Source organism: Mugil cephalus, chromosome 11 (genome assembly GCF_022458985.1).
Source record: "Mugil cephalus isolate CIBA_MC_2020 chromosome 11, CIBA_Mcephalus_1.1, whole genome shotgun sequence".
Classification (NCBI taxonomy): Eukaryota; Metazoa; Chordata; class Actinopteri; order Mugiliformes; family Mugilidae; genus Mugil; species Mugil cephalus.
This window is the reverse complement of record NC_061780.1, coordinates 11248274-11263809: the sequence shown is the minus strand read 5'-3', so window position 1 is coordinate 11263809 and position 15536 is coordinate 11248274. Positions and strand designations below refer to the sequence as shown.

Genomic DNA, 15536 nt, shown 5'->3' with positions numbered 1-15536 from the left:
GAGGGAGCTCTCTGTGTCACTGAATGAGACGGGATATTAAGGTTCCATTAAAATAAAATAAAGCTACTTCAAGGCTGCAGTAACACACACACAAAACAGACGTGAAGCGCTCAAAGGTACATGCTGGAAAAGAAATTAAAACAATTCCACTTGTTATTAACAGTTGTTCATATAAATGCTCAGTTAGACGTTTGGGCTCAGTTTAGCCTCTCATATGCTTTTTCTGTTTTAACAATAGCACAAGTCATAAACTACGAAAAGTACGTCAGCAGAAATACTCATGACATAAACTCTATTTTTATTGCATTTCGTCTTGGTTATATTTGCAAAAAAACCAACACTTACATAATAAGTAATTTGAATTTAAGTAATATAAAGGGTAATTTTCATCTATAAAAAGAATTAAGTGGATATAAATAGGACGTTAACAGGTTGTTGCCACTGAGTAAACTGACTTTTCTTTAATGGCTGCAAATTTAAAAGCAGCACAACTCCCAGCATATAACCAGCATTTAAAAGTTTGTTTTCCATTGACGTGTATTTATAACAGATGAGCCGTCTCCGCCCGACGTCATCATCGCTGGCGCTTATGCTCCTAACATGTATGTTGGATGCGTTCGGTGTGAAACGGAGATGGCTGCTGATCTAAATTCCCTGTCTCACAGTATAAATAGAAGCAGAGATACAGAAGATGTTTGAGGGCAAAAATAAGCTGATGCTTGGGACTGCAATGTGGTGCTGGATCTCTCATTAAGTGCCTTGTTATTTTGAGCAGCTGGCATGTCTAAAGCAGGAAACAGGTCTTTATTTTTAAGACTCAGGCTCGTCCTTGCAGCTGAGCCAGAGCTGCGGTTTGCAGCCTATCTACTAACAAAGAGAGCTGAGCCGAGCCACCACGGGGCCTTTCGGTGAGGGGAGCCAGGAGTCCAGCTGTCTCGCGTCCCGCCGTCAAGACAAGCTAACAACAACAACAACAGCACGCAGGGTAACCTATACTAAACCTTTACCCGAGAAAAATGCAGAAAGGCCGACAAATTGTAGGTGATAATTTGGAAGTGCTTCCCTCAGTGCCTTTCAGTAATCTCCCGTTTTCTACGTGGAACACAGGCTCCAAACCCCGGAGTCGACGAAACTCCTGATGAATCAATCCGCAAAAGTCAACTGCTTTAATCCCTTGAGCCACGGCAAACCCTCAAATCAGAAGAAAGGCATCTCTTCCTATCACAGACGAACCAATGCTCGTCCAAAAAACACAGCATACGTTGAAAAGCAGACACGAGTGTGCTAAATGTCCTCTGAGTTGGGCTCTCTATTCGTCACACTCTTCTTTTGTTTTAAAACAATAACGCACTTCACTTTCCTAATGAGTAATTTCTTTCAGCAGCATGGAAACAAATATCCTTTGTGGTATATACCGTCTCTTATAAGCACTTCACATTACATGGCGAGGCAGCTTGATACACTGTTCCTGACAAGTGGACTTGAAAGGTCCGGCACTGTTGTCGTCTGAAAGGTCCCTCTTGATATTTTTGAATGATATTCTGCACTCGGTGGTAACTAATTAGTTTTTCCTGGTTCGAGAGCCCATCTAAGGATTGTTTGTACCTTTAATGGTGCTATCAGCAAACAAATAAAAAAAAATAATAATAATTAATCATGCCTTTATTTTGCAGATCCACTTGAAATATATCAGCTGATAAGCAGAGTGTCACACAAAAGGTCAAGAAGTTTGCTTTAGAAAACGACTCACAAATAACCCACTTAGCCGACACAAGGATCACTTCACTTCGGGCAGTATTCATGGTATTCATGAAAGGTTATAATCCTTAAAAATAATTGAAAAAAATAGAAAAACCAGACAGTTAACGCATCAACACGCGTCCGACGGACCCACAACACTTCTCGCAGAAACGGAGCCCTGTCAGACAGATAATGTCAGTCACTGTCAGGTGATTTACTATCAAATGGGAAGCACGAATTAAACAGGCAAATGACAGAATTCTCTATAAATATCTGTTCGAAACCACTGTTATATCAGGAGCATGCCGAGATGGAACGATAAAGCACAGACGCCTAATCTTAGCAGGCTAATGCCATAAGCTGAAAATAACTCACCTAAGAATAGCTGACCCACAGAATAAGCAAGGAGACCGAATTCAGGCGCTCACTCTATCTGTTGTTTGGCTCATAAGCCGCAAAGACAAAAGAAGAAAGCCCTGCTCCTGTAGCCTGTTAGTCAAATAACCTGCTCTACTGACAGACATGGAATGTGTCATCCCTCTGTCATCATCCTGTCTTATTTTTAAATGTCTTCACACTTATCCCGCTGCCTCTGGAGGATTTCAGTTATCTGCTTTTCCTGTTTATTTTAGTTGCTGTGAAATGAGGGGACCTTTCGCTTTTCCTTCAGTTTAAAACACAATCAAAAACAACAAGCCGACGTAAAAGAAAGTTAGCCGAAATGACTCCACAGCCTTGTGTTGTTGCTCGTGTTGTCGGCTAACTGCAGATGCAGTGATAACTCAAAGGTCATGAAATATCTATTTTTTGTTTTTTTTGTTCTTGTAAATGAATTGCTCTTATGACTTCCCCATTACGCACGCTTCCAAGAAACTCGCATGTTAACAGCGCGCAGTTTCAACTGTGAACTCCTTCACACAGACAGGTTTTGCATTGTATCAGCAGACATGCGGAAAAAAAAAATAAAAAAAAAATCAAAGCAAACGAGGTGTGACTCATCTTGAGTCAATGGAGTGAATAGATGTTACTCATACTGATGTCAGCCGTGTACTCTTCGATTCAGTTCTCAAGTCAAAAATAGAACGGCCGAATATCCAGAGAGAAAACCTTTCACATGTCCCCTCAGTATTTCTGTCACAGGTCTTCCTGTTCCCTGAAAAGTGCACGCTGACATGGAAGGCTTGCAAAACACAACATCCCTGTCATGTTCACGGGGACTCGTTTCGGGGCGACTGCAGCATGTGAACGGTGCTAACGCGTTTTCTCAGTTTAGACAAGAAGGACACGGAGCACTTTTTAACTCAAAACACACACCCTCCGCGCACGAGACGCAGATCTCTCAGCGTCCCCGCCGAGCAACACGGTTAAGACGAGTACATTGCTGCGAGAGTAAATACCTTGATTCAGGAAGAGGAGCTTGGCCGTACCACGTTGCTGCGCTGAGAAGCTCTGAGTTCTCTTTTCGCACAGAATGAGAGAAGCGGCTGAGCGCAAAGAGTTGAGAGTACGTGCGAGTGAGGGAGAGGGACAGAGTGAATGTGTGCTCGACAGGAGCAGAGGATGTAGCGGAGAAGTATGAACAGATTCAGAGATAGATGAGAGACAGCTCAGAGACCGGGGAGGTAAAAAAAAAAAAAAGGAAAAAGAATAAAGGATCCCTCAAGAGGAGCAGAAACGCCGGTCTGTTTCATCACCTGAGTTGTTGACGTTGTGCATCTTGCTCTGGTCGGGGAGCTGCTGGTGTCCAACGCGCCCGTCTGTTGTGGAGAAACTTGACTCGCCCTCGTAAATCGTCTGCAGCATACTCCACTCAGCGCTCAGGTCTCATCGCAAGTCTTGCGTTTCCTGTCACCAAGAGCCACCCCTCAGCCACTCAGGGGAGAGACCACGACAACAGGCAACTCTCTCCCTTCCTCTGCCTCCTCCGCCCGAGAAACTACTCTCGCTGTGGAGCAATAACACAAACTGCGCGCACACTCTCTCTGCAGGGCTGCCGCTCTCCCGGGCGCCTCGCTCCAGCCTGTTCACAAACACTAACACGGTGTTTGGAGAAGACCGCAAGTCCTGCTTCTTTTCTTATCTGCCTCTGTCCCTATGTCTCTCCTTTTTTTTTTCTTTCTTTTTTTTTCCTTTTTTTTACTCCCCCTCCTTTCCTCAGCAGTGTGCCCGAGCAGAGACTGAGAAAAATGCAAAGCTGAGCGGCGAGGAAAGCAACGTGCTGTCTACTGAGCACCTCGCAGAGGCAGTAATGCAAGCCAGGGAGGGAGCAGGCTTCATTTGCATGTGAATCAACAACTGCGTGGCCCACAGGTGACAGAAATAGAACAATGGCCAGCCCTGGCTAAAAATAGGTCAGGCGAGGCGCAGGGATTGGAGCAGCATTGATGCGTTTAAAAATACCACACCAAACACAGCTGTCTTCTTCAGCTCCTGCCAGAAGGCATGTCTCCTGACTCCCTCTCTGCAGATGGAGGCTTGATTCCTCTCTTTCTCTTTCCCCTTTTCCGATTTGTGGAAACCAGTCTTCCTCACTCGCTCTGTTCGCGTCTTCATTTTGTTCTCTCAGGTGGATGGGATGATCCATTGCCGCCTTGACGTGCGGAGAAGAGACGCGTTCACTTCGCGTGCTACGGCAAAAGCTTTCTGAAGCTTGTCCGTATGTTTCACACACACACAAAAAAAAAAAATGAACAGTTTTTATGAATAAGTATAATGCACTTCAGCACAACTAGTGCCACACAGCCATCGGAAGGGGAGGCAGGGGGGGGCAGAGGGGAGGGGGGCATGGACTGGATGTGTTACAAAACCCAACAGGATGTGTCAAGAGAAGCCAGACTCCAAACGAACACGGCGTTTGTTTGAGATGCAGAGTGTAGCCTCGCTGCATTAGCTCAGTATACGAGTGGGGTTTAGTGTGTATCCAGGGCAGTGCTGCTACACAGGAAGCATGCTTTCAGCTAACCCAAGGAAGTCAACTGTAAGATGCCATAACAGCATGATCGTAATTACATAAACCCTCTCGAACTGTGTCAAGATCACCTCTCTGGGATTACAAATCCTATTCCCTTGAAATACCCTTGACACTTTAGAATGATGGATTTGAGTAATGACAAACAAAACACTCCGGACCACATAAGCAGGAGAAGAACCACTGAAGCTACATTTATATATATATACATACATACATATATATGTCAGGACTTTTTCAATTAATATTACCAACACCAAGATCCACAGCTAATACAACCTGACACATAAAAGCCAAGTCAAATGTTCAGTCTGACCACTGATGCAGGGCTGGGTTTGTGGCCAAGCAGCCTGTGCCTTTAAATTTTTCATCTTCCTTCATAATTTGACCTGTCCCCCAGCCAAGGGGCGTGGAGCCAGCGCGGCTATTTTTAGTCGCTGAGCTCTGACGACTGGGCTACAGAGACACAGAGAAGGAGTTTTACTGTGTTGTTTCAGCTGGACAAACATTTAACCCCTCAATCCTTTTATCGCAGTGCAACCAAGAAGCCAAGGAGGAAATGCACAGCTTGCAGGCTCACCCCCCCAGACACAAACCCGCTCCGAGGCTAACGCATGATACATGTTATGTGACTTGATTATTAATGTACAGAAGCAACAGGGACCGGCTACGTGTTTATTTTCACTCCACGCAGTCAACAAAAATCCCTGATATATACTTTCTTCATTTTAATTTCCCATCTCACTCTATTGAACAGTAGGGGGAAATTGCAACACTGTGGATAATAATAAATAAGAATATATGAATGAGAAGGAGAGAGTGAGCAGCGTCGGTGGCGAGTCGCAGATTTAGAAAAATTCCTGATCTTCGCGAATTGGTTTTGGCCTTCGTGTCGGATAAGATGCGAGCGATAACACGCCGTCAAGTTCAAGGTAACGATGGCTAAAGACCCAGGGCTCCATCTGTCACAGTATCTGTCAGACCAGGCAGGCTCTGACCCTGTAGCCTGGCCTCAGCACAAGCAAAGGCATAATTCGTCAAAAGGGGAAGTGTGTTTGTCACATGAATGAAAATTACCATGACAAAAAAAAAAAAAAAAAATCATGTCTATTTCTTATGGCAATGTGATTTGAATCTTGCCCAAAACCTAAAATTAGAAGGTCACAACTCATTTTCAATGTTCCTGTGGTTTTCCACTATTGCACAATGAAATACTGAGAAAGCTATTTTTGCCATTTAATTATGATGATTCATATCTGTCTTATTAATTGGTTTGTCTGCTCAACTCACCCCCTCTTGGTACAAATAAATCTGCATTTCTTTGTTTGTTTTTACAAACGTATGATAAATTAAGGTCATTTCTCTACACTGGGAAAGTGTAGGGATGGAATTTCATAATTAGATTCCAGTGTCTTCCTTAGAAAGCTCGGTCACCGTGCCCCACTGCTCCTCAAAAAAAACTAACTAAAAAAAAGCACACAGACAGAGACATGTTAGCAGCGATTAACCTACACTTTTTATTTATAACTAGCTTCCTGAGGCTGACGAGGGATTGTGGGATTGGAAATAATTCTGTCCAATAGGCAGGGTCCAGTAAACCTGCAATGTGGCAAGCCCATTATAGCTCCTACTGCGTCACTGGCGGCCTTTGTCTACTTTAGTCCTATTAAAGCATTTAAGTGTGAACGTCAGTGCCCCTGCTGGAGAGCCACTCCGCTCCACTGTCCGAGGCTTGACTGTCTGCGGCCTCTCTCTCTCGTATCAAACACAGATTCTGTGCGTGTTTTGTCACCAGTGCGGCTGCCCGTTAGAGATGAGGGAAACGAGTGGGCTACGCCGGAGAGACGTAGCGAGCGCTTTCCAAACTGAAACGAAAGGCCACGGATTGTTTTGAGGAGCAAAAACACATCGGTGCACAGCACATCCATCCGTACACAAAACATCTTTGTGCTGTTGTGTACTTAGCCAGCTGAAATAATCTCTCGGGTCACGGTGCCTTGTCTCCTTCCGTTCTATTTTTGGTGACCGTGGTCAGTACCTGGGGATTTGTTGTGTTTTTTTTTTGTTTTTTTTTTCGTTTTGTTTTTTTTTTCTCTCCCGAGCAAATGAGCCTACTCACATTACCACAATTACTGCATCGGTTCCAAATCAACTCCCAAAGTTCTGCGGCTTAATCACCATAGCACTGCTGCCTTGTGACACATTGTGCATGATGAAACCCAGCAGGGAGGCAGACTGGAGGAGAAAAGCAGCAGAACTTAAGTGTTGCAACAGACACAAGCCTCGGACAAGCCCCGCTCTTTATAACTAATTTGATCTGGACAGAAAACATTTTGTTCCCCTTAACCGTGGAGCACCCATGTGTGGGAGGAAGTGAGTCAGGCGTGCTTTGTCGCTCCGTGACCTTAAAGCCCCTATCTCCTCTCAGCACTGACCACACAGTGAATCTCCAAGCTCTTTTCCAGGATCCCAATCGAGAAATGTATTTATTAGCATGCACTTCATTTTATCCAGCAGCCCTGCTTCCTACATGTTGCTTTTCTTCCTGCCTGTAATGATGCAGATTTCATCATGCCACTCTGGGAGGGCCGTGGCGGATGTGATCACCGTCGGGCGCCGCGTTTCTAAAATTCAGAGGGGACGTTTATTCCGAGACAGGAGGCGCGCAACCGGCGGCGAACTTCTCGCGCGTTGCCATGCGCCCCAACTGCAACGACTCGTCCCCTGGGCTTCGCCTCTCAAGTGGCCACCTACGGCTCCGAGGGCAGCCCCGCGTACGGCGCCGCCTGAGAAATTACCTCTCCGCGCCAATTACCTTAGCGCCCACCATCTTACTTACATCAGCCCCTGATGAGTCACCGTTGCAAAGAGTGGAGGAGATCGTAGATCGGTTTATGGGCTGGAGACGGTCTCTGCGTGCAGAGTGCAACACAATAGGTTGGCAACGAAGCTCCGGCGTCGTTCCTGCTAAAAGCCACAGCCGACGGTTTGTCACTTCAAACCGGCCATTATCCCTCTACCTTGTGGTCAGTCTCATAAAAGCACAAAGGGGCTACAAATGTTGATTTGATGGTAAAATCCAATTAGCCCGTACATCTGGGTGAGTTATGCGAGCGTGTTTCTCCACTAATGATTTGGGTTCTCTCGCTTTTATTGGGTTATTCTGTCTGGCATCCTGTGGAATTTCCTGTTGGACTTTCACGGTGATATGGGCTGCACTTAACAGGTCGGATCAAATAACATGGAAGGCATTAAAATCCAGTCATGTTTAGCACTCAATCTCGAAACCTTGCCGACAAAGTTTTGTTGTGCTTATAACTGTTTTTTTTTTCATACTGTTCGAGCCGCGAGATGAATCAATGCACGGCTTTTAAAGTAGAAAACCTTCCATCAGGACTGAGGGAACAGTCACACGGGGTTTCAAACAGACACAAGCACAATTTCAAAGCATCCACTTATTGTGAAATGACCTTGAGGTCAGTTTACTTTCTAACTTTGAATAGATCCTCGATGTCATGCCGTCATCTTCATCATCTGCTACAGGCTTTCCAAAAATAGATGCGCAGCACAAAGGCACACTGGAAACAGAGGGCAGCTCTCAGTAGTTTTACTGATCAATGTGCTCATCTCTGCTGGAAACCATTGATCCACTGTTTGGATCAAATTGACCATGTTGTTGTTGTTGTACAACTTCCACCCTACATTTGTGACAAGCCCATTTTTTGCTCTACTTTGTCCTTGTTGTCCAGCTCCGTCTCTCACAGCAAAACAAACTATTCATCTTCAAACAACGTGCTGACACCAAAACGCTCAGCGGTGACCAGAGCCTTTTGAAGGACCGTTATCAGATGTCACATTTTTGCGAGCTATCAACCAACGAACTCGGCAGCGGTACTTTTCTGCAGAGTGCACGGCGATTGCATCAGATGCTCTCAGACCTACATCGCCAAAGTCAAATGTGGCATCTGTATTATACAAACACAAGGCCCAAGTGGACACGTGATTTTGATGGAATCCAGCCAGGCTTAGCTGACCCTAGAAAATCCCTCAGGGATTAATAAAAACAAAGGTTGTCTATTCAGAGGCATCCTTCCCAATCCACACCCTGCAAGTCAAGCCCATTTAGGAGTGGATCATCAGTGCGTCACACCACCCAAGTGCCTTGGAGCTATTATCTTATATATATATATATATATATATCGCTAACATACACTGCCGGTCAAAAGTTTTAGAACGCTCCAATATTTCTTTCTTATTTTTATTGAAATGTATTCAGTTTAATGTCTCACTTCACTCTGAAATGAAAGCATAGACCAAATAAACAAGTGAAGTTAGTATATTCTAAACATTCGACTCGTCAAAGCAACCATCTTTGGCTGATTTGACATGTGTCTTTCTTTCTCAAATCATTACTAATCTTCGTCGCAGAAATTGCCAGAAATGTGTGGCACTTCTTGGGTGCTTTGCTCCCAGTTCTGTCCAGTTCATCACGAACCAGCTCCATGGGGTTAAAGTCTAGAAACTGGGCCGTCCACTCCCTGTTTTCAAGCGTTCCATCTTGTTTTTATCCCGAGGTAGCATTTCCGGTAGCTCGGACTAAGAATGAATCCCCGACCGACTAAACTATTTGCAGGGATTTCAAAGCGTAACATAAGGGAAACTGCAGTAATACCTCTGCTGCTTGGGTTCGTCAATGGCATTTAAAGACTCAGACAAAACTTCATTCATGGATTTCAAAGGTCAAAGTGTGACAGGAAATGGTGTTTACTATGGGAAGGGTGGGCTGACGCTTATTGTCCGAGCCACTTCCACCTACGCCATCACTCCTTTACTTGACCACAGAACGGTTCCAGTGCTCTCCTCCTGTGTTGTCTCAAAGGTCTCAGACACAACAATGCCTCTGAAAAATAGCTCTTCCTCTGATTATTAAGGTAGCGCTGTGCGTACCGGGAAATGCCCCACGGAGCACCCACCACCACCACCACCACCACCACCGTTATAATGTTAATGTCTGGGCTGCTTGATATGCATAAAGCTTCAGGGGCTACAGATGTATTTTTAACACACTTTGCCTGGGTGACCTTGAGTTTCTGTATCTTATTACAGCATCATATTCATACAGTTTTTTCCTCCATATGGTTATAAATTCATGACAAGCGGCTGAAGTTACAGGCTTATGTTACACAAACCCACGAGGACTATGTAAAGACAATTTGTATACCTGGACAATTTTCAGGCCATCTCACTTGTCAGATGAGACTCTGTTTTAAATGTACCTCCTTTCTCTCTCTCTCTGTGGCTTACATTTGTCAAAGCCTTTTATAGCACACTGACACAATTAAATTTTGAATTGTGCCATTACAGGAATTGTTATAATGACGATATTACATATTCCTCACTCTTTCCTCCACAATCAGCTCTGCTATTTGTGTGTTTTTATCGGCTTGATTGTGAGCAGCAATTACAGCAACAGGACTTGTTATTGTGGGACAGCGTCCAAACGGGGTAAAACCCCCTCGATGGATCCTTCAGCAACAGTGCACCCTGCAGGCTGATTTGGAACAGGAACAACAAACCACGCAGGAACCAAATGTAGAAATGACAGATATGTTACTGCGAACTTTCCACAGCAAACTCCAAGGAGCAGAAAGACGAACACGGTGACACATAACGAACTCTGCCCTAAATCAACAAGGCCCCCGAAAAGAGAAAGTGTTGCAGATGCGGTGACGGAGCAGCGCGGAGACGTTGCAGAAACACAAATCAAGAGGCTCCCCCCGCGATCAAACACTGAGCGCGGACGAACCAACTCACACACACACGCCCGTGCACGAAATATTGCAACGCTATCACGCAGGGAGTGACGTCAGCGATCCTGACCTCTGCCTTTCATCTCGGATCCAGTGACAAAACTGACTTTTCAACCCAGCGGCTTCAATAACACAGGGCCTAACAAGCTTTGGCTGTCTCCCTTTCATAAAAAAGAAAGCGCCAGCACAAAGACAAAAAACTGTTACAACTGTGTGACCTCCTGGAAGCTGTGTGCGAAGACTCGAAAGATGTTGTAAAGCTGAGAACACGGATGTTTCCTTCTGAACTACAAAGTATGGAGATTCCCCTCCATAAATAGAGCAAAACAGAACAAATAAGTGAGAGAAAAAAAAGACAAATTCTGCTCTGCTTCTTCTCAACACGACAGGCCATTCTTTGAAGTAACTGTGTGCTTCCCTCGCATCTAAAGGATACTTTCTAGATGTTATTCTTCTTTCGCGAAGGGAAAGGGAATTGCTTTCAAGTCTCCTTTTTTTAGAAAGCTTAAATGTTGTCAGCGACTGCTCAGAGAATTTGGAGAATGCGCTAACTTTAAGGCTGTCACCTCAAAGGGGATAAAATGTTCTTTATTCTGGAAACAGATGGACTGGAACCCCCCCCCCCCCCCCTTCACACCTATCTGGCCACCGAGACTTTTAAGCGGCCCCTGCTCCTGGATATACAGCCAGCGTGTCCAATCTCTGTGTAATTCCTGGATCCGTTTGTTCTGCACATTTCACGCCAAGTGGGGAGGGGTTGCGGCCATGACCTCCTGCAGTCCACCATAACTCACGGGCGGGTTGAGGGAAGAGGCAAGTGCCCGCAGATGAAAGGCAACAACAAAGAGATGTTCAGCGTGACGCACGGCAGCGCAGCCCGGGCCCCGGAGGATGACGGGACGGCAAAGGAGGAGTGACAACTAATGGGCTTGTGAAGTCTGAGGTTCGTCTGTTTCTGCCATCAAGGTAAACGGCCCCACCCTCTGACAGTTAAGTGACAATCTGTCTGTCGGGGCTGGGGCGTACCGAGAACTCCGAAGCGCCTCTCATTTATCACCTTAACCGATTGCGCCTTAAAGATTTGACAGACCTGGATCGAGTTAGGGTAAGGGACGCTCTCCAAGGTCTCCTGTCAGCGGGCATCGTGGCAGACGGACAAAGCAGGGTGTAAGTAAAAAGGCAAAGGCAACAAACACGCACGCAGCAGGTAAAAATAGGGCTATGGAAAATAGCAGCGTGTGCTCTCTGACCGAAAAAAAAAGAAAAAGAAAAGCATATTAATCTATCTTAAATACTCGAGGCAAGAGCCTAAAATCTCCCCATTCTTCACCCACACAGGAGGCCTCTCAAAGACATGAATGATTCATCTCTCCAACTCCATTTGGACAGGAAGTGAAAACAAATGGAAGTGGGATCCCCCAGAGAGCCCAGAGGTCTACAGAGGGGCAGGAGGAACAACACTGAGAACAACCAGCCTAAACCCAGCGAGCTGTGTGTCTGAGCGGCTGAACAGGAGCCAGGTTCCTCCTCTGGGGCGCAGCTCTCTTTTTTACTATCTATAAAGAGGGAAAATATTGCTCACACATACATCACCGGCGATCACATTATTCACCTGCTGCCCCGGCCTCTGCTCCGCAACTGAGAGCCGGAGGTTTCGTATATGCCTGAACGCTGAGTTACGATCAGATTTCTGGGGATAATGTCGGGGGTTTGATTGCGCAAGGCATCGCCGGAGTCGCTTTTAATAACGGGTGACTGCAAGAAACGCATAAAAGTAAAACAGGAACAACAAACAAATTGTGACGGCGGGTGAGAAGTTAGAATGGATTTGTGGCACCTGGGCTCTGGTTCGGATCGTCGGCCCCGTGCCTCCTGTGCAGCAGGACTCCTGCTTTCACTGCAGCCGAGAGCAGCAAAATAAACGAAGGTGTGAACGAAACCCTTCATTTCATCTTCATTTTGAGCTGAGATAAAACCCAGGACTGCTGCTTGGTTCTGATTAACCTCAAACAGAAGAGACTATCGTCATATTATTTACATCGCCAAGAAAAAAGGCATCCATCGTGAATCTTACTAATAATGCAGATAAGTTTAGGAGGCTTCAAGCTGACTAAGACAACAATGTGAAGTAGGTCGTGTGCGCTCAGCACGATTCCTACACAGATAGCTGATCTTATTTGACCGTTTTCCTACATTGCAAGTGAAAACATTATTCTCCTGCCACATCAAAAGGTTCACACATCCTGATAATCACTGGAATATTCCCAGTAGAATGACATCAAGCTGCTATTGTGTCACCCTGTCATGTCATCGCTCCTCCTAAGAAGGATCTCCAGCACATCGCCTCTTCAGTAACTGAGCCTCCTTCTGCATTTAAAAATGCAAGCAGTCAAACACATGAACACATAAATGGATAAAAATACCTTGTAAAACTTCTCGTTCTCGTGTAGATTATTTTAACGTCAATGTGTTGCCACCTATGTTACAATTACGACTGCTGCATTTTACTGCAGATCAGAAACTAGCACCCTCCTCAGGGCATCAACAACCCCCCCCTCCTGCCATAAAAACTCACTGACCCTTTTTTTTTTTTTTTGTTCTTTTTTTTTTCCCAGTCTAAGAGAAATGTCAAGTCCAGACCTAGAACTCGTCTCTTTGAAGGGAACACAGCGGCCAAATATAGCCCGGTAGCCTCTATGCCTCCTGACACACATCAAGCTCTCCGGGTTCTGCTAACAGTGGTTAATTCTGGCCGACTGCCGACGCAGTCACTTACTATTAAACATCATAACTATACAAAGAAAATCTTAACCAAGCGGCGGAGTGTACACTGTTGCCTGGTAACCTAATGCCATGTTGGGGATTCATCTTGTTATGGAACAGAAAACACTTACAGTCGGAGCCAATAATAGATCCTTGGCCGCACAGAAAATAGTTTAAGGGTGTCAACAAGCATGGCCTACGTGGAGCTGAGAAACATATCATGAGAGATGTATGCTTGAGGAAACAAATCTCGCTTCTTGGCACGGGTTTTAGGCATTGTGTGAGTGTTTTTGGGATTGCAGTCGCCGGTGAAATTAAATAATTGTTATTCATCAGTCACCACACAAGTGAGGTGATGGATGGAACGAGAGCTTAGCTTAGTAAGTGTGTGCGCTGCTAGGCACTAAATACCAAAGCCAGTTTCAAGTGTTTTGATTGATACAGTATTACAATGAATCACCCTTCCACAGTCGTATGTGAATCATGACAACACTGTCGGATGTAATGTATGGATTTTAACCTACGATTGCATCATACAAACATACAAATTTAAAGCATAAGCTCAGAGTGCGGCGTGTGCCTCTGCGGGACATCGACTGTGCAACCCAAGTACGTAGCCTACGCTGGCGGGAGCCATTTATACTTGTGCGCTCGTCATTCTGGCTCGCTCCGTAACAATGCCATCCAAACACTGGTCGGCCCTGTGTATATAAAGGCTGTCAGGTCAGTTTTTTACTTCCTGCTTCCCTTTCGAAAATAGCGTCTGAAGCTTTCCTCCTCGGGTTAACCCTTCCTGGATGTGTTTCGTTTTTTATTAATCCAAGACAATCGATTTGAAAAGAGACGGAGGAGGAGCCACAAATACCAACGCGTAGTTACACTACCAGACAAAAGTTTGGACGCCCCTTCTTATCCATTTCAGTGGGAAGGCGTGTCCAAACTTTTGACTGGTAGTGGACATTTCTGGGGGTCTTCTCAGAGTCTGGACTGCTGTCGCGGCTAATCCATTAGTGCTAATAAGGAATGGATTAATGACAACAACTATAACACAATGACATATTATCTATTGTGTTGTTGGTTTTTTGGGATTCATATTTTCACTGGTAATTATTTAAGTAGAAATTGATAATATGTAGGATATGTGAGACTCTTGCTATGGTCTCATAATCGCTCTCATGACTCCATGAGCCCAAACTAATGATAACCATAAAACATGTGTTATAAGAGAGGCATCATCTATCATCTATAGGCAGCGAGCGGTTGGAGACGGCAGCATCGTGTTCATACGCATTTTTTCCACCGCACTGTCGCAAATTCATGATGAGCGATGACTGTGCAGTGGAAGTTACAGGTTGATGTTACTCAGAAGAACACGGAAAAGACAGTTTTCTGCCTTACGTCTGGACGAGCCACACAAACCCACACTTCCTGTCTTCTCTTGGAGGCAAAAAGGTCATCTCGCTTGGAAAGCAACTGTTTAGTCTAATTTGGTTTTAAATTACCAGTCTCTCCCAACATCTGTCTGAGCCCTTTTTGTTAATAGCACACTGACAACATTCATATTTTGCGTTGTGGTTTATGTCAATGATACATTAGGTAATAGGTAAAAAAAAAAAAAAAAAATGCTTTGTGTTTAATATTTATAACGGCCATAATGAAGTCACACAGACACTTATGGAATACTATGAAGTGAATACCATAAAGCATTTAAGTGCTTTTAAAATGTTAATACTATAAACGATGAAGTTTTGTACTAAATAGCCCCGTGTTAGTGAATAATTAATATATAACAACATTTATGTGAAATAAAATGGAAATAAATTATTTTCCTTTAGTTCCTAATGTCTTAATTAATACATATCACCTTAGTTCATTAACACTAATTCCTCTGGAGACTCTGGCTTTACACTAGCAAGCCAAGCAGGACTCTAAATGGTGACTCCAGCAAAAATAAAAGAAAATACGATTATTTCCGAGACATGGGTCCATGTACCGGATGTTTTAATGTGAATGATACAGTGGCAGAACTGTGCACAGGTAGCGCGATCCCACACACGTGCGCGCAATTTGTGCGTTTGTTCCCACCATCCCTTCGTGCCCATTTGAGGCAGAAGATGGGCTCAATCATTTTGTCATGTCATACTTTTCTGTCACCCGGCACAAAAACGCCACGGCTCCTTTTTTTCTCTATCGGATCTGCAATTTCTGCTGCGTGACATGAAGGCTGTCTTCACACTGTCACGGTCACTCAAGGA

The 15536-nt window shown here is 44.8% G+C and overlaps 1 protein-coding gene across 4 annotated transcripts in view; it reads right to left on the bottom strand.

Annotated features, from left to right (window-relative positions):
• Positions 1-15536, bottom strand: part of hdac9b (histone deacetylase 9b) — a 36623-nt gene that overhangs the window by 17678 nt on the left and 3409 nt on the right. The window contains exon 1 of one of the 4 annotated variants that reach the window (XM_047598613.1): positions 3435-4354. The exons of 1 other annotated variant lie outside the window; for it this stretch is intronic. In XM_047598613.1, the coding sequence (XP_047454569.1) occupies positions 3435-3543 (109 nt within the window). In that variant the 5' untranslated portion in view covers positions 3544-4354. 2 more of the 4 variants (XM_047598612.1, XM_047598615.1) reach the window with 2 other exon arrangements.